The 18,405-nt window shown below is 43.5% G+C and overlaps 1 protein-coding gene and 1 long non-coding RNA gene across 18 annotated transcripts in view; one reads left to right on the plus strand and one right to left on the minus strand.

Moving 5' to 3' along the window:
- Positions 1-16,912, plus strand: part of LOC108023362 (eye-specific diacylglycerol kinase) — a 102,270-nt gene extending 85,358 nt beyond the window's left edge. For 3 of the 17 annotated variants that reach the window (XM_017092760.3, XM_050888585.1, XM_050888589.1), the window contains exons 2-15: positions 1,180-2,309; positions 2,653-2,791; positions 4,808-5,011; positions 5,680-5,824; positions 7,366-7,756; positions 8,111-8,291; positions 9,121-9,530; positions 9,609-9,902; positions 9,963-10,189; positions 10,324-10,545; positions 11,595-11,646; positions 12,355-12,418; positions 12,528-12,685; positions 13,244-16,912. In XM_017092760.3, coding sequence (XP_016948249.2) covers positions 1,495-2,309; positions 2,653-2,791; positions 4,808-5,011; positions 5,680-5,824; positions 7,366-7,756; positions 8,111-8,291; positions 9,121-9,530; positions 9,609-9,902; positions 9,963-10,189; positions 10,324-10,545; positions 11,595-11,646; positions 12,355-12,418; positions 12,528-12,685; positions 13,244-13,451 — 3,510 coding nt within the window. In that variant the 5' untranslated portion in view covers positions 1,180-1,494 and the 3' untranslated portion in view covers positions 13,452-16,912. The other 14 variants (XM_017092749.3, XM_017092750.3, XM_017092751.3 and 11 more) reach the window with 11 other exon arrangements.
- Positions 1-18,405, minus strand: part of LOC122818671 (uncharacterized) — a 61,874-nt gene that overhangs the window by 36,923 nt on the left and 6,546 nt on the right. The window lies entirely within an intron of this gene.

Here is an 18,405-nt window from a genome sequence, read left to right on the forward strand (position 1 = left end):
ATGTGTGTCTGTGTGTGGGGACACGCTACATTTAACGGTAAATCAAGCGTGGATGCCAAAATTTGAGTAGCGCGTCAAAAACAGAACAGCAAACGCACACAAATCGCACGCAAAGCGCGCACAAATCGCACACAAAACGCGCACAAACCGCGCGCAAACCGCGTCTAAAGGAGCCACCACAAAAAGTGAAAGGCAAACCCAAAAAGATATTAGGGAAAGAGCCGCGTACACCTTGACAATGGACATGGAAAATCCGCAAACCCACAATTTGCCAGGCCAATAAAATGGCCTCTCGCTCTAAAACAAGTAGTACGCAGTCAGGGGAAAAAATAAAAACACAAAAAATCGAGAAAAACGAGTCACATTTTTCTGTATGTATTTCCATCTGATAAGAATTTAATTACAATGCACATAAACAAAATGTGTACAAATGTATTAAGCACACACGCACACCCTGCCACCTGCCACCTGCTGTGCGCCAGAGCGAGGCAGCAGGCGAGGGGAGGGGGCGAGCGGAGGGGCGGCTTGATATCCAAATAGGGCCCGCGGTCAAAGTTCTTACCTGTGCCCATTCCGGGGAATTCTCTACACCCTCTGTTAACTGATACATTCCTAAGCAGTAGAGCAACGTATACGGGTTTTAGAGATATTTTTACGGAATAAACCAACATCGTTTCTTTTATGCATTATAACACTTGTGTAGATAAGCCCATCACAACCTAATTTCCCCAAGTATGAGAAAAAACTCCACTAAACTTGAAAAATATCATTTCTAGGAGTGATCCCTTATGAAAAAGGATGTTTTACAATTATTTTCAATATATTTCCATACATGCCATTTGCATTTAAGTTTGAGAATATCCCAAGTAAACCAATTTGCTTTTTAAAAAGGCTATTTTTTTAACTTTTGAAAATTTACCAATAAATATCCCATACATTTCCCCCATAAAAATACCTTTCCTTTGCGTAGAAGTTTGAGAAAACCCCAAGGAAATAACTGATCCTTTAAATTAGGCGATATTTGTAGACTGTTTTCAATTCAGAAAAATCTACCATAGAATTCCCCTTCAACAAAGTACCTTTTTTGGGAGCCCAGTGCCGCCGAGTTTGAGAGTACCCCAAGTAAATAGGGGCAAATAGTGTATAAAACCGTATAATAATAAGCCGAACCCATAACAGAATCTCTGGCCATCTTTCTGCGCCATAATGACAGCCGCAGACACGAAAACGGACAGCAGGTTCAGAGTCGCAAAAATCGAAAGCCGAATCGGGATTCGGATTGCGATTGCCAGTGCGATTGGGAGCTGAATGTAAATAAGCCAGAAAAATCGAAATCAGAAAAGGCCCAAAAAAAAGAACACAAAAACAGTTCCGAAAAAATCTCCAGACTACGGCGAATGTGTAATGAAGTGAAGTGAAATGCAAAACGTGCAAGCCAAACGAGAAGCCAGGTAAAAGCGAACGGATGTGGAAAAATAAGTCACTGTAAAGACCATGTTCATATCTTACTTGAACTGTGACGCTAGCAGCAGCAACAACAGCAGCAACAGCAATAGCAATACAGATATTTGCAACAATTTCAACTGCGGCAGCAACACAACGACCTGCAGCAAGAGCAACACGAACAGAGATTGCAACTGCAAGAGCGATACGTGCAGCAATATCAAATGCAGCAGCAGCAATAGCCCAAATAGCACCAATACCAACAGCAACAGCAACAGCATCGCAGACTCCAACGGCAATTGCAATATCTGCAACGATATCAACTGCAGCAGCAGCAACGGCAACAAAGGCGACGACTGCAACTATAGCAACAGTGTGGGCGGGGAGAGCTGCAACTGCAATTGCACTATCTGCAACAATATCAACTGCAGCAGCAGCAATTGTCCCTGCAGCAGCAGCAACACCCCCGCAGCGGTATTCGGCATGGAGCGATTGCTGCACGCCGTTCGCGAGGAGTTCCAGACGGAGGATGAGTACGAGGAGGAGCTGGATGTGGACAGGCTGCACAGGAGCAGCATCAGCAGTTGCTGCAGCAGCAACAGCGACAGCAGCAGCTGCCACGGCCACAGCGACGGCAGCAACACCTCGGCTTCGCAGCCTTTGCCGCCGACGCTGCCGACGCCGCGACGCCGACTGCAGCGCAGCGACAGTTTCGGGTCTGTTGGGGGCGGTATGGCGGGGGGAGTGGCCGGCGCGGGGGCGGCGGGCGGAGTGCGTCGCTTTCGCCGCTCCTCCATCGGCATGCAGCGGAAGTCGGCCTTCCGGCAGCGGAAGCTAGACTCCCTGGGGGCGTGGCGGCGGAAGAGGTGAGTCCCTGAAATATTTCGCAGGGGAATCCCCGCGCTTGAGCTCAGAGAAGATATTGAATATATAAGGGAATTTTATGACATCACGGCAGGTGATTTGAAGTATATTATAAATGTGTGGGAGTGCGTTTGTCAGTAATGAAACATCACATAAAAAATCTGTTTTTATACGAATATTTTATATTTAAAACTAACTTTTAAGTAAACTTTTAAGTATGACCCTCTATAAAATGTATTTAATGGATACATTTTCAGTACTTATCGAGCGCTTGGCAGTAATACATCCAAACCAATCAAGAAATCCCTTCTAACCTTTAACCCTCCGCTCTCTTTCTCCAAGCAGGCGTACCGCCTCCGCCAGCAATTCCCGGCGACCCATTAGGATTGTGCCCGACTGGACCGAGAATGCGGTGCAGGGCGAGCACTACTGGAAGCCCACCTCGGCCTCCGGCGATCTCTGCTGCCTGAATGAGGAGTGCATTGTGAGTACACCCTTGAATACTTGCCTCACAGTGTGAATACCACGGATGTCTCCGGCAATCCACTAGCCCCGAACATTCCTTCAATTCAATTAACACAAGGGCAGACAGAAGTGAAGGGCGGGCTACATGTGAGCGTAATTTATTTATTGCGTGCCTGTCCAACATTCACGCAATAAGGGCGAAGAAAAAATGGGGGGTGCTGGACTTGGATCAAGAACGATGGGCGTGCCATCAGTTTGGGGCAGCCCCAGGCGAAAGCTACAGAATGTGTACTTTATCAGGATCATTGTCAATCGAAGTGGGGGAGTATCTGTCATTTGGGGCAGACCGGCTTCTGGGAAAAAATCCTGTCCTATCTCAATCTGCATCACACAGCAAATTAAGTAGGTGTAAGTTAGAAAGTCAGAGAATACTGATTTATTTAAATAGCCAAAGGAAAATATTTCAAAAATAACCCTACTAAATAAAATTCGACAGTAATCAGCCAGAAAATGACTGCGATCGATTATCTGCTTTGTTAACTCTTTAAAACGGTGCTTTTTTTTGGGCTTTGGACCATTTTTGACCAAGTAACATCAAAAAAGGTATAGAAAAAAAAAGATTTTTGTCAAAAACTAAGATCCTATTTTTCGACCCAAAAAAATCAGTATTTTGGCCGAAACAAAAAAAGTAATGGTCCAAAACTGGAATGGCATACCTCGTTGAGCTCGTAATTAAATTCCCTACCAACTGGCATTCACATCTAGAAAATTTATTTTTTGAAAAATTTTCGCAAAAAAAGACGATGCTACCCCTTGCAAAAAAATTGAAAATTTTCGAAAATTTTTAGTTTCTATAATTAGCCGGAAAATGACTGATATCAATTGTCTAGCTTGTAAGCTGTTCAAAACGGTGCATCGTTTATGTTTTGGACTATTTTTGAGCAAGTTACATCAAAAAAGGTAAAAGAAAAAAAACAGTTTTTTCGTCAAAAACTAAAATCCTATTTTTCGACCCAAAAAAATCAGTATTTTGGGCGAAACAAAAAAAGTAATGGTCCGAAACTGGAATGGCATACCTCGTTGAGCTCGTAATTAAATTCCCTACCAACTGGCATTCACAGCTAAAAAATTTTTTTTTGGCCCATTTTTGCAAAAAAAGATGATGCTACCCCTTGCAAAAAAAAATGAAAATTTGCTAAAATTTTTAGTTTCTATAGTATGCCGCCAAATGACTTATATAAATTGTCTAGCTTGTTAGCTGTACAACACTGTGTTTTTTTTGGGTTTTGGACGATTTTGAACAACTCACATCAAAAAAGGTAAAAAAAATAAAATCGTCTTTTCGCCAAAAAACGTATATCTTTATTTTCCGTCCAGTGGACTGAAAAACCTTAAGAATTAGCCTGCTCTAGGCCAAATTCAAAGTCATCCCAGGTAAACTTTGCAGGGGAATAATTAAACAAAAGCAGGTTCGAAAAGTGAAGCCAACCAGCTGGTGCACTGCACAAGGTTTTTCTGCAGTTTTCCCAAGGAAAATAACTCCCAGACACCTGAGGCTGTTGCGAATCCTTGACGGGAATCCGTTTTCACCCGTCAAGCCGCAGAAACCTCAGCAATTAATTGTCAAAGTTTGTTTTTCGAGAGTGCAAGCGGCAGTTGCAGTTCCGTCATTTGAATGCGGTTTTGCGAAAATGCGGGAGCTCACTAATTAGCGTAGAGAAAAGGGAGACACAGAGCCAAATTAATTATAGGGTGAATATATGTCTGTAAATGCAATACCCAGACATATTTTTTAACTTTTGTTATGCCCTTAAAAACCTTAACTAAAGGTTGCTCTTGTGTGAAAGCCTGTCAATTTTGATAAAACACAAAGGGAAATTAATTAGTGCAACACATTTACGAACCGAATTCCTTTATAATATATATGCAGGTGTCCCTAAATACTTGTAAATAGTCTTTAATATGTAGTTTGTAAGAAGGATGCATCTGCCGCCTCCACAACATCTCACCTCCCTGGACTTCCGTGCCATTTCAGAAGAGCGGTCAGCGGATGAAGTGCTCCGCCTGCCAGCTGGTTGCGCACCACAACTGCATCCCCTTCGTCAACGAGAAGAGCACCCTGGCCTGCAAGCCGACCTACCGGGATGTGGGCATCCGGCAGTACCGGGAGCAGACCACCACCCACCACCACTGGGTGCACCGCAAGCTGGAGAAGGGCAAGTGCAAGCAGTGCGGCAAGGTAGGTTGGCCCCCACCCCGAGACACACGTTTGTTCTGTTTTTCTTATCCGTTCTGTACTTAAATTTATTTCCTTTTGACAAAATCGAATAAATTAAATCGGTAGTGCAGAGATTTTCAGAAGCTAAAAACAAGTGAAGGAAAAGAGCAGGATGTCGTTTTATCAGTTTCAGTTCAGTTTCCTTAAGCCAAACTTCAAGAGAAAAAGAATGTTTAAGTAAAGTAAAAATCTTTAAAAACTCGTTTAAAAACTGCTTTTTTTATGTCAAAAATACTAATATTGAACAGAATAGAACTTCCAGAAATCAAGACTTTTCCAAAACCGTAAATATAAATCAAAAGTATGCTTCATTAGTCACATTACAAAGAAAGTTGCGACCAGAGTTGAGTAAAATGTATAGATATGTAATCGAGAATAGTTTCTTATTTTTTAGTGGTTCCGCTCTTCGGTGTTTTCGCCTATGTTTAATATACCTATTTTGACTTAATGCAACCTTTCTTTCTTAAGACTAAGTTTCGTTAACCTGATTGACTCAATTGAACTTTACATTTCTTAGCCACCTGCGTTTAATCTGCCCTCAGTTCGTTTTCTGTGTGACAATACATATAGAGTGATTCTGGAAATAGGATGTTATCTTAATATTACTTGTTATGCACTTATCCCTTTAGTTCTTTCCTATGAAGCAGGCGGTGCAAAGCAAGCTATTTGGGTCGAAGGAGATCGTGGCGTTGGCCTGTGCCTGGTGCCACGAGGTCTACCACAACAAGGAGGCCTGTTTCAACCAGTCCAAAATCGGCGAGGAGTGTCGTCTGGGTGAGTCGTCTGCCCCTCCTGGCCCCCTTCTCCGGGAAAAGGCCACGCCCCGTCCCCTGCCCGTTTCCCCTGATTAATTACGTGACGTGCATGCAAATAAATTGCGGTCCGTTAACTTAATTAAGATTTGTGCATTAAAACCGAACCCAAGCGAAATGCCCGGAGTGGCCCGTAACCCTTTGGACCCCTCAAACTTGTGTCCCATTTTGTATTTTATGCGGTTTATTTGGTAGGTAAACAAATTGTGTCATAGTTTCACTGGGCCAACCTTTTTCCGTTGGCTGTTGAACAATTTGTGTGCTCAAGCGAAATGAAGTCATTGCCCAAAGTAAAGAAACCTTTTTCAAGCCCCCGAAGTCATGCCACCAAACTTAGTCTCAACAGAAGTAAATTTAAACCCAGTGCTTTAAAATACTTTGAATCCCTGACGGATCGGAGTGTATCTTGCGGATTTCTAGGTGAATTGTGGCAGTTTGCAACGCCTTATGCCACAGACTGCCCCTCAAACATCCAGGGACCTAAACTATTTTCAATTAATGTAATTGCAGCGAATGCTAACGTGCCACTGCCGCTGCTGCTGTTTGTATAGAAGATAGAAAAAGAAATTCCCTCCCGACAACTGTGTGCAACTATGACAATGATGATGTGGCAGCTGGGGCGACTTAACCGCTTCCTGTTCACGTTTTTATAAAGTGTCTCAATGAGCGTCTTGTTAACACACTCTGCTAGCCCTGCCGGAGACCATTACGTACACGCCCCGGGAAAGGACACAGGCGGGGCGGGGGGATGGAACGGCAAGGGGGGACAGGACATGACCGGAGATGAGGACAAGACAGCACGAAATAGAATTACCAGAGGGTCTGGGCAGGGGTTCCTTTGTCTGGCGTGGGGATCCCCTCCGAGGTCCGATGGCCCAGTTGCGGCATTCATAATTGCTCTTTGGTATGCCGCTTATGCTGGGCCCTCGTCTCACAGCCACATCTCTGCAGCAGAGGTCCCCTTTGATTCTCCCTCGAAGGTGGCAAATTAAATTCAGTCGCTTGGCAATGCTCAAGCACTTTCCACACACAATTAGCTTTTCCAGCCCGGACCCCCGCTGTAGGTCTCTAAAACTCGGCACTGTGGCGAAAGGCCTGCTTTAAACACTTACAGACAATCACTTAATTCCACCAAAAAGTAGGCTGTACTCCAACAACCTAACACTCAACGTTTTCCTAATACTTTTTGTCTAAGCAATTCGTCTATGTTTTTGTTATTTGACAACAAGATGTTCAGGAATTCAAAAGTTGTAAAGCAAATAATAATGGAAAATGTTTAAATTATAAACTAATATAAGTGCTTTGAAACTTTTCATCAACAGGAGCCAAAAATCCCTAAAAACCATTTACGACCTCAAAAACTTACATTCCGCACATTAGACCTGAATCAATATATCACATTAGACCTGAATCAATATATCACAAAAGAGTATACATCATTTATGCTACACCCGTGACTTTTCCCAGTGTAGAAGCCCCACTCATCCCGTTTTCTCCTTGCAGGCAACTATGCGCCCATCATTGTGCCGCCTTCGTGGATTGTAAAGCTGCCGACCAAGGGCAACTTCAAGTCCTCGATACGCGTGAGCAACAAGAACAATGCCGCCTCCGGCTCGGGGGGCGGGGCAGGTGGCTCCGGGGGCGGTGGGTCGGGAGGCGGGGGCGGCGGCAAGAGCAAGAGGCAGACGCAGCGCCGGCAGAAGGGCAAGGAGGAGAAGAAGGAGCCGCGGGCGTTCATTGTGAAGCCCATTCCGTCGCCGGAGGTAATCCCGGTCATTGTGTTTATTAATCCGAAGTCGGGCGGCAATCAGGGCCACAAGCTGCTGGGCAAGTTCCAGCATCTGCTCAATCCGCGCCAGGTGTTCGATCTGACGCAGGGCGGCCCAAAAATGGGGTGAGTACCCGCGTATGTACAACATATTTCCCCATTAAAGCTCTATAAATTCGTTTCTTATATGCTATACATTTAAATAACGTAAAGAAAAAACCGATTTGGCCGATTTCTCAATGTCAGGTTAAGGTTCTACTCTGTGTGAACGGCACCTACTTCAGTACATAGATAGTGTGAACAAACCTCTTAATCTGGTGGAGGTATCAGATATCTGAGTTAACCCTAGCCAAGATTTAAATAATAATTTAAAATATGGATGCTGAATGGTTTAAATTAAAGCAAAATGTATTTTTGTGAGCTTGGGATAGGATACCCCGTATTGATTGCGTTACTGACTCCCTTTTCCCTCCTTTACAGCCTGGATATGTTCCGGAAGGCGCCCAATTTGAGGGTCCTGGCGTGCGGAGGCGACGGCACCGTCGGCTGGGTCCTTTCCGTCCTGGACCAGATCCAACCGCCTCTCCAACCAGCTCCGGCGGTCGGTGTCCTGCCCTTGGGCACTGGCAACGATCTCGCTCGCGCCCTCGGATGGGGAGGGGTAAGTTGACTTTTGTGATGCAAGAACATCATAATTTACACCACATTTATGTGTTCAGTAACACCAAAATAAAGTGGTATAAATTCCATAGAACTTAAGCGCATTAGTTAGTTATAAATTATGAAAGAAAATTATTCAGAATGAGCGCGCAAAAAAAACATTGTTTTGAAAATTTAACATTTTCGTGAGGGCAACGGAACGTATGAGCAATTTGGTTTTAAGCTGTTAAAATAACCCATACGACTAGTTAGCCGCAACAGTAAAATTACCCATACGACCTGTTAGTCACACAAAAATTGAAAAGTTATAATAAAGTTTTGTAAGGAATAGAGGATCTATTTACTATTTTTCCATTATGGAAAAGAAAGCTATAAAAGATACTGGTTTTAAATTAACAATTATGGTCTAAGCCACTTCACTGTCACTTCACAATTAAAAAATAATCATATCTGATCCATATAAATGAACAGTAAGTACTCCTACTTTTATTGCAAAGGTAATTTTCATAAATTAATGGGGCTTTTACGTTTCCGTATTGCTAGTAATATAGTTAACAAAAAAAATAACAATAAACTTAACCGTCCTAAGTAACCGCCCAGAATAAGTAATCATTAACTAGCCGCTGCCATAAACACATTTCATAAGTAATAACCGCTTGGCTCTAAAGAATTCACGTTAAGCTTCCCAGCTACACTCGCTAGTGTAGCACATTTGAAGGCATTATACATATTATTTGATCTTCATTTGTAGTTAGAGTAAACTAGACTAATATTGCTTTGAATCATTGCACATAAAAGCCTCAATAATTTTAAAGTCTATTTTCTTTCAGGGCTACACCGACGAGCCGATCGGAAAGGTGCTGAGGGAGATCGGGATGTCGCAGTGCGTGCTCATGGACCGCTGGCGGGTGAAGGTCACGCCCAACGAGGACGTCACCGACGACCACGTGGACCGCAGCAAGCCGAACGTCCCCTTGAACGTCATCAACAACTACTTCTCCTTCGGCGTGGACGCCCACATCGCCCTGGAGTTCCACGAGGCGCGGGAGGCCCACCCGGAGCGCTTCAACTCGCGGCTGCGCAACAAGATGTACTACGGCCAGATGGGCGGCAAGGACCTGATCCTGCGCCAGTACCGCAACCTCTCCCAGTGGGTCACGCTCGAGTGCGACGGCCAGGACTTCACCGGAAAGCTCCGCGACGCCGGCTGCCATGCCGTCCTCTTCCTCAACATTCCCAGGTGAGTTCCGGAGACCTGTGGGGATATACCACCGATCATACCAATAGCATATCCCAACTTTTCCCCTCATCCCCGCAGCTATGGCGGCGGCACCCATCCGTGGAACGACTCCTTCGGCGCCTCAAAGCCGTCGATCGACGACGGCCTGATGGAGGTGGTCGGACTGACCACCTACCAGCTGCCCATGCTGCAGGCGGGGATGCACGGCACCTGCATCTGCCAGTGCCGCAAGGCCCGGATCATCACCAAGCGGACCATTCCCATGCAGGTTGACGGGGAGGCCTGCCGCGTAAAGCCCTCGGTGATCGAGATCGAGCTGCTCAACAAGGCGCTGATGCTGTCCAAAAGGAAGCACGGCCGTGGGGATGTCCAGTGAGTAGGACACACCCCATATATACGGACACGTCTCACAGATATCCTTTGCCATTGCAGGGTAAATCCGCTGGAGAAGATGCAGCTGAACATCTTGCGCGTCACCATGCAGCAGTACGAGCAGTACCACTATGACAAGGAGATGCTCCGCAAGCTGGCCAACAAGCTGGGCCAAATCGAAATCGAGTCCCAGTGCGATCTGGAGCATGTGCGCAACATGCTCAACACCAAGTTCGAGGAGTCCATCTCCTATCCAAAGGTCTCCCAGGACTGGTGCTTCATCGACTGTAAGTTGTCGCTTCTGAAGTGTGGCTATATGCTTTATAGGTTTTTAACCCTCACAGTGCATATTTTAACCCCTTCAATTCTTGAAATCCTCTACCTATCTACCATAATATCATAACTCATTTCCCCATTCTAGCCTGCACCGCGGAGCACTACTTCCGCATCGACCGTGCCCAGGAGCACCTGCACTACATCTGCGACATCGCCATCGACGAGCTGTACATTCTGGACCACGAGGCGGCCACCATGCCGCAGACGCCCGACCAGGAGCGCTCCTTCGCGGCCTTCTCGCAGCGGCAGGCGCAGACCGAGAGGCGCCAGTTGGACCAGGCCCAGGGCCGCGGCCCGGGCAGCACCGGTAGGATCCTGTTAGCTGGCTGCTGGCCACCGGGGGCGGGACAGGCCGGTCGCACCGCTCGAACCGCCGACGAGCTGCCGCTCCAGGAGCGCCTCACGCTCTACCAGCAGCAGGTGGCCGAGCAGCTGCCGTACCAAGACAGGCGCATGTTCCTCCACCTCCACTTCCGCAAGCGTCGCGTCGAGATCTGAACTCCTTCGATCTTGGACAGCCCAGCTACCCGAACCCCATACCTCTTCTTTGCACACAATCCCAGAGTCCCAAAGATCCCAAAGGGGGCGGAGTGGAGGAAGGGGTGCCAGTTGCAGTCGGTCCACCTCTATTCTCGTTGCATTGCATTTTGTTTATGGTTAATTATGTCTCGCATGTCTAGTCACTAACATTTACACATAGAGAGATGCAGTTGCGGTATAAATAAGGCACAACAATCAAAATAACAAACAGTTTACTCTTTGAGCAACTTAAAATTAAATTGATTTTGATTCAGATCTATTAAATGTAGTATTTTTTTAACTAAATGCATAAAGAATACATGATTATGTAAATACTTGATTCTAGTAGAGTAAAAAGTAGATCTAAGACTCCGATGCTATTATTTCGACCGCAACTGTGCGCCACCCACATAAACACACACCCACATCCGCTAAAATTGCAAGTCTCAATTGCGAGGAGCCGAATACAGCTTAGTCCTTGCCACGATCGCATGTGAGTAGAGCATTAAATACGAGCACTCCTGGTACTATCTGGTATATAATCCCGGCTTACATCAACAGTTAACCGTAGCAAGGACCAAACCGTATTCGTTACGATCCCATCCATCCCAACCAAAAAACAACCAACTAACCAACCAACCAAACAATACAAAAGACACTGAAAATATATGCGGGTAGGTTAATTGCCTGGTAGTTTGGACTTGTTGTGTACGTGATTTTAGTTGTGACTCACCTATTCCAATGGCTTACTAACAATATGTGAATTTCTTTTCGAATTTAACAAACACTCAATAAACCTACTCCCACCACACAACTGAAACACTCTAATACACAAAGATGAGGATTTGCAAATTGGCTCCAAGCCCATTAAAGTGATGAAGTGGAAGAGGTAAAAAAGCGTCCCCGATTCGTTCAGCATTTCATTCGAACTCCATGCGAAGAAAAGAGACCGAACCGAGCGAGACGGCACTAGACACGCAAAATTTTGTTCACATGGAGCGTTCTTTCCCTCTCCTTCGCTCTGCCGGACATATCAATTGGCTTTTTCGCAGCTGTCTTGCTCGTTTGGCAATACTTTTCGCTTGCTCTGTCTCTCTCTCACTTTCACACGCTTCTGTCATGGCCCGCGGTTATCCTCCATCTATCACACACTCGCCTCTGTCTCTCTCTCTCTCTCTTCAGCATCTTCCTCTCTATTCATTTGATTTCAATAATTTCCGAATTTTTACTTAATTTCTGTACTATATTAATTAATCCTGCATGCAGCAACAAAGATCGTTTGTTCAGTTTCAACGAAGATGTTTTTGGTTATGGATTCAGGTATTCCGTATAACTATCCGTCTCTTTCTTTACTTACTAGACTGTCTGTTGTGGCTATCTCTGTCTCCCTCTATCCCTCTGTCTGCTCTTCTCTCCGTCCTTGTCTCGTATCTCTCGAATCACCGACATTTGAATCGATCGAATGAATCTCAACCGAACTGATGCTTGAATTTTCTTTTTACTTTCTCTACTTTTCCATGCACACACAAAAATACCAACACACACGCCAAACGCTCTCTCACACCCACACATACACACACGAACATTTGAATAATAGCCCTATACTGGAGCAAACTTCCGATGCCATACTACTAGCAGCCCAGAGCGGCGATCTCAATATGGTAGCTTAACTGTTCCATATATTTCTATAGTCTATAACTGATGAATCCCAAGATGTATATGCCCTCACTCGGTGGCCTTCTAACAGCCGTAATCCCGCCTTTCTTCCAGTTACGTGCACTACATGAACAAGGATACTCACTGCAGTCAGTGAACAAGAACGGACAGACGGCGCTGCACTTCGCCTGCAAATACAACCACAGGGACATTGTCAAATACATCATCGCGAGCGCCACACGACGCCTCATCAACATGGCCGACAAGGAGCTGTAAGTCCGAAGTCCTTTAACAAATAATAGCACAATATTTTAAAGATGTGCCCCTGTGAATCTGGTTCCAATTGGGCAAGTTATAGCCTGCAGAAGTTCAGGTTTGGGTCACCATTTTAGAAATCCTCAAAATTTGTAAAGTAACTAACATAGAATATAATAAACAAATTAGTATGGAGGTAGGACTCACTTGAATCGAGAGTTAGTTAACTTATAGAATCTTAAATTAAAGGTTTGGGTCACCTTCCGAAAGATACTGGAAGAATGGATAAGTAACATTATTGAAATATTTATAGGTTCATTCTCTATATTACGCAATTAAACTACAGAAAATTAGAGTTAGAACTCTTTTCAATGGAGTTATTGGACCTTAAAGTCCAGTTTCGGGTCACCTTTTTGCCAGTATCTTATTATACAGCTTCAGATATATTTTCTTTCGGTGTGGGACTGTTTTTCACCAACAAAACAGTTTTCTGTGGCTGTGCATGAAGTTCATCTAAAAATAAAACGCCATTAAGACCTTTTAAGAACCCCCTTCTCGTACTTTTTTCCTTAAAGTGGACAGACGGCGCTCCACATTGCCGCCGAGCAGAACCGTCGCGACATCTGCGTGATGCTGGTGGCCGCCGGCGCCCATCTGGACTCCATGGACTCTGGCGGAAACACGCCCATGATGGTGGCCTTCAACAAGAACGCCAACGAGATAGCCACGTATTTGGAAAGTAAGCAGGGGACACAGCCCGTCGACGGCTGGTTTGACGACTAGACGACTGTAGAAGCGCCGCGGGCCCCTCCAAGTAGAGCAATCGCTAGACAAGCTTACGCCGTGGGGCTAACTCACGACTAAACCAGACAAAACAAAGCAAACCCCAGCAAAGCAAAGAACAAATCGATAACCACAGTACCAGAATATCAGTAAAGCAGTAATCCAAAATAAGAACGTAATTTTAACATTGCATATTTCTCCTTTCTATGCCAACAAAAACAACCAACACGGACAATGTCTTGTAAATAATGCAATCTACCTAAACAATTCGAACGATAACGATATCGATGTCGAAATCGATAACGAAATCAACTCAACATTCCACAAACTCACATCGGGTTTCCGGTTCCGGCTTCGCTTAGGTCAAGAGCGTTTCATGCATCTGGAGGTGCAGACCCGCATCTAAGTGGAGCATTCAGCGGAGGCATTCACCCGACAAACATACACACGTAATAATAATCAGAATAATGGTAATGCTTTTTTTGGCAATTTTTTTGTGTTAGCATGTACGAGAGAAATCTAGTTTAAACTAAGCAAAGGAAATACATACAGCAAGAAACACTCAACACATTTAGCGCTTAAGAGGACACTGGTGTGGAAAAATAACTTAATTTATTGTAAAGAAAGCTAGCGAAACGAAAGGCAACATTTGTCCGGAAAATTTTCAACTTTTAATTACCTTACGATAGATCGAACTGGAAGTGTTATTATTATAAAGCGGCAACTGCAAAATGAAATTCGAAATTGATTTGTTTCTCTTACCGATTGATTAACGATTAATGATTATATTGTGATATCTAAATTAATTAATGTATTGGACTAGAGAGCGAGAACGAGAACGAGAGCAAATAGAAATTGATATTAGCGGAGGGCTTTTGCTGTACTACCAACTAAACCAAAAAAGTTTAAAAAAATGAAACAAACAAAAAACACACACAGAGACACACTAAGCAAACACATAGCCTATATATTTAATTATATATTTAATTCTATCATAGGCACTTCTTTTGAATTCAATCTAGGCTAAGAGACAACTTGAATACTCTTGTCAAGGAAAACAAAAGGCAGAGCAGCAGCACGGTTAGAAGAGAGACGCACCATGCCCTAAGCGGCTATGGCCATCTCGCTCAGACACAGACAAGCACACACACATACACAGTCCCGATGCACAGACTAGGATGCACAACCCCCTAGATATACCGCCCACTTCCACCTCACCCTCACCCTCAACCTCACCCAAAGAACCCTCAGCGTTTCAAACCGAAAGACTTGGGCCAATCTAGGCGTCCCCCCCAAAAGCGAGGTCACCTGCCCCAAAGAACAAAAACCTAGACGTTAGGACGGGGCAGGGGCCCACCAAGACTATCTATGAACTATCCTATATACTATATTCCGTGCTCTTCAATTTTAAACCCTCGCGACACAAAGGAACAACGGAACACACTCTTAGTATAGACGCATGCATATTTTATCGAGTTAAGAGCAACTATGGAATACCACAATATTATATATAGCCGTTAATTAAACCGTATATGTATGCTATGTACAGTAGAGGGCTACCTTTTTTGAAAATTTTCCATCTTTTCTTTGCTTATATTCAAAATTCCGAGTTATATATACATTTAATCACATTGTCGAGTCAATTGCGTTTACCGCGACCCAATTAGGATTTTTCGGCTTAGCTAACTTTAACGATTGTAGCGATAATAAGGATAGACGACGAATCTCACTATCGATTGATAAGGCACCCGAGAGCGATAAGTATCGATCACCTTTACGAGGCTTGGCCGAATGCAGCCCTGTCCCCCGCCGCGTCCAACCGCAATCGGCTTTGTTCCTGGAAAACCGTGGCTCTGGCTTTCGGAATATCGGATTGGGTTCGGACCCAAGGGGGCCACCGCCAGCATTCCACCCATCGCGCCCTGCGGGCCACTTCCGGTCTCGGAGGCGCGCTTCCGGCGTGGGTAATCATGTTTTGGATTGCACACGGAGGAGAATACGAAGGGAACTAAAAACGAATAAAACAATAAGCTTAAAAGCGTAGAAAAACACAAAGAAGTTAGTTACACACATCGTAGACTGTCGCAGATGGTGTTGAAGTGTCTAGCAGTCCGACGATTTTCGATCCCGGCATTGCGGGACCTCGCGCATGCAGCCTTTACGCCCCATAAGACGTGCCACCCATTGGGCAACCGGGATCCAAAATCGTAACACCAATCTACACCGCCTGCGGCAACTAATGAATTCCTCAGCTGCGGTCAAAAAAGTGGTGGTGCCCTGCGAGCATTAACAATTAATTTCTTTTCTCTGGTAATTTTTAATTGTTAAAAAAAAAGGTTTTAATTTAAAAATTGCATTTGTTATAGTTTAGTTATAAATTACTCATGTATGAAAATATCTTTTTCGGTTTTTTAATTATTCTAATACATCTTTTTTGGTTACAAAAAAATTGTATTCTAAAGCGAATTTTTTCTATTAATAATAACAATTAAAAATGTTTTAGATAATTTGGTATTTGGTATTCAATTCCATTTTAAAACTCTCAAACCCGCCATAAAAACGGCCGCAGCTGGAAATCCATATGCAGTAGAGCAGAGTTGAGTAAGGAATATTTAGCAAATGACAATCTAGAGATTTTATAGCAAATGAGCCGAGCACGAGGCCGTCGAGAGTTTGCTATCCCCTAAACCATGAACTAAAACTACACGATCCTTCAAACAGTAACCAATAGGAAATTGAAACTCTGAAACGATTTGGTTAGTTCTCGCAACTTGCTATACACACAAAGCTTCAAGATGAAATTGTAGTTGAAGGATTTAGGCGGGAATAGGTTAGTGTCAATCGAGGAGAGCGCTATCTATCGATCTAGACGGGCTATATGCTAAATGGTGAGTGATGGCAGATGAATACTGAATACAGAATACCGAATACTGAATACTGAGGGCTAAAATGCAGGAAATGCGAGTAAATGGCGGGCGAAGTGCTCGATGCACAGCTGTTCGGAGAACAACCGGGTCCAAGCCAAACTATGGATATATTTTCGTGCATTTTGTAGAAGTTGAGTACCCACACGAGACACTGAGAACACAAGGACACACCCCACAGGACACCACACGCAGATACAAGACAGAGGACACGTGCATTAAGTGGAGGCAATTACTGCATGATGTGTATATAGGGACGACATAGATGCTATATATATATACAGACATACATATATAGTATATATATTTTTTTCGAATCGTTTAAGTGAAACTTTTGAACAAAATATGGAAAATGAAACGCAAGTCTTATGAAATCCTAGCAAGTAAGGCAAACCAAAATTGTAAAGGTCAAGATACACAGATACGGATGGCGGAACGATATACCTAAAACAATGCCTAACTGTACGATAGTAAGCATACTATATACATATATATATTGATAACGTAATAAAGCGGAATTTATGTGTGTGCAAGTAACCTACTTATTTCACCAACAGACCTGTAAATACACTAAATTGCCCTCCAACTCCACCCGGATCTCCCCATTTTCCCGATTTCCCCCATTCTGAGCTTTATTTTCGACCCCAACCCAACCCAACCCAGTCCATGGCGAAACTTTGAGCAGACAACGACTTTGGATCCCCCTTCACCTGGATATACACTATATACATTTAATTATATAACTTACGCAAGTCTGAAAGTATTTCTATCGAAGAGTTCTAAACTGCTTAACTGTAAAGTGTACATATACCGAACTACAGCCACTCACAAGTCTTATAAACTATGTAGAATTGTAAGAAAAGGCCCCACACTGAAGATAGTCCCCATTACTCTATGTATATGCCTACATATATAATATATATTTACTTTTTTTGAATTAGTCACTAAGCATAGACAACATGAATTACTAAGTACGATATGCACTGCAAGCACTGAGGAATTTGATTCAATTTTACTTAAGACAAACGAAAAGAGAAATTGAAATAGCATTTAGCAAACCTTAAGGAAAACCAACCGAAACAAAATCTCCAAACTCTTGGAATAACAATTAAAAATCTAAAACGAAATTTTCGAGCTACATCGGAAGACAAAAACGACGAAAACCGTATTCGCTTGAGGCAATTATTGTGAGGGAAAGTCGAGAACGTTTAGCATCTGGATTGGCTATGCAGCATTCGTATATTAAACACTTAGATACCCGAACCCACACAACACACAGACACACGAGGAACACACACGAATATTAAATATATATATATATATACAATAGTTATAAAGACTCATTCGCATCGATCCCTTCACCATAGTCTGTCCTGTTTACTCTCAGCCAAAATTGTAATTCTCGGAGCCCCAAAAGCGAACCCCAAAGCTCGAATCTGAGTTCTTTATCCCCCTGCAGCTATCAAGAATTGTAAAAATACTACACTTTATGCTAGCGAAACCCAAATATTGGACAACAAATCGAAATCATCCACAAAATTGCTTATAATATGAATTTTCTGACTCTCTCCTAAGGGAAAATAAATTTTTTTTGGTATTTCAAACTCAAATGCACTGGTGTTTTTTTCGGGGCGGCTTTTCTTTTTATAGTATTAGTCTTACGCGTAGCTGATGGAAACGTGTAAGTATATATTTTTCGGATGAATTTGATGCATACTTTTGGGCTTCTTCGGATGCATATGCCACTAATGGAGGGGGAGGTGAGTCATGAATTATCAAGTACTTTGAATAGTATATTAGAATTTTTAGTCCACCTAAAGTGGGGAACGAGAATAAGTCATCAGGTAAGTCGGAAAGATGCAAATGATCATACGACATTCCATTACTTTGAAGTCATCCAAGCCAAAGCTTTGAACTTGATTGATGACCTGAAATGCTTTAAAGGGAACTGCACCCAAGCTTGCTTTATGGGATGCATCCTTTATATTTCAATTAAAATTAACTTTCCTTTGTAAAGCTTAGGAAAAGAT

The sequence above is a fragment of the Drosophila biarmipes genome, chromosome X, assembly GCF_025231255.1.
Source record: "Drosophila biarmipes strain raj3 chromosome X, RU_DBia_V1.1, whole genome shotgun sequence".
Lineage (NCBI taxonomy): Eukaryota > Metazoa > Arthropoda > Insecta > Diptera > Drosophilidae > Drosophila > Drosophila biarmipes.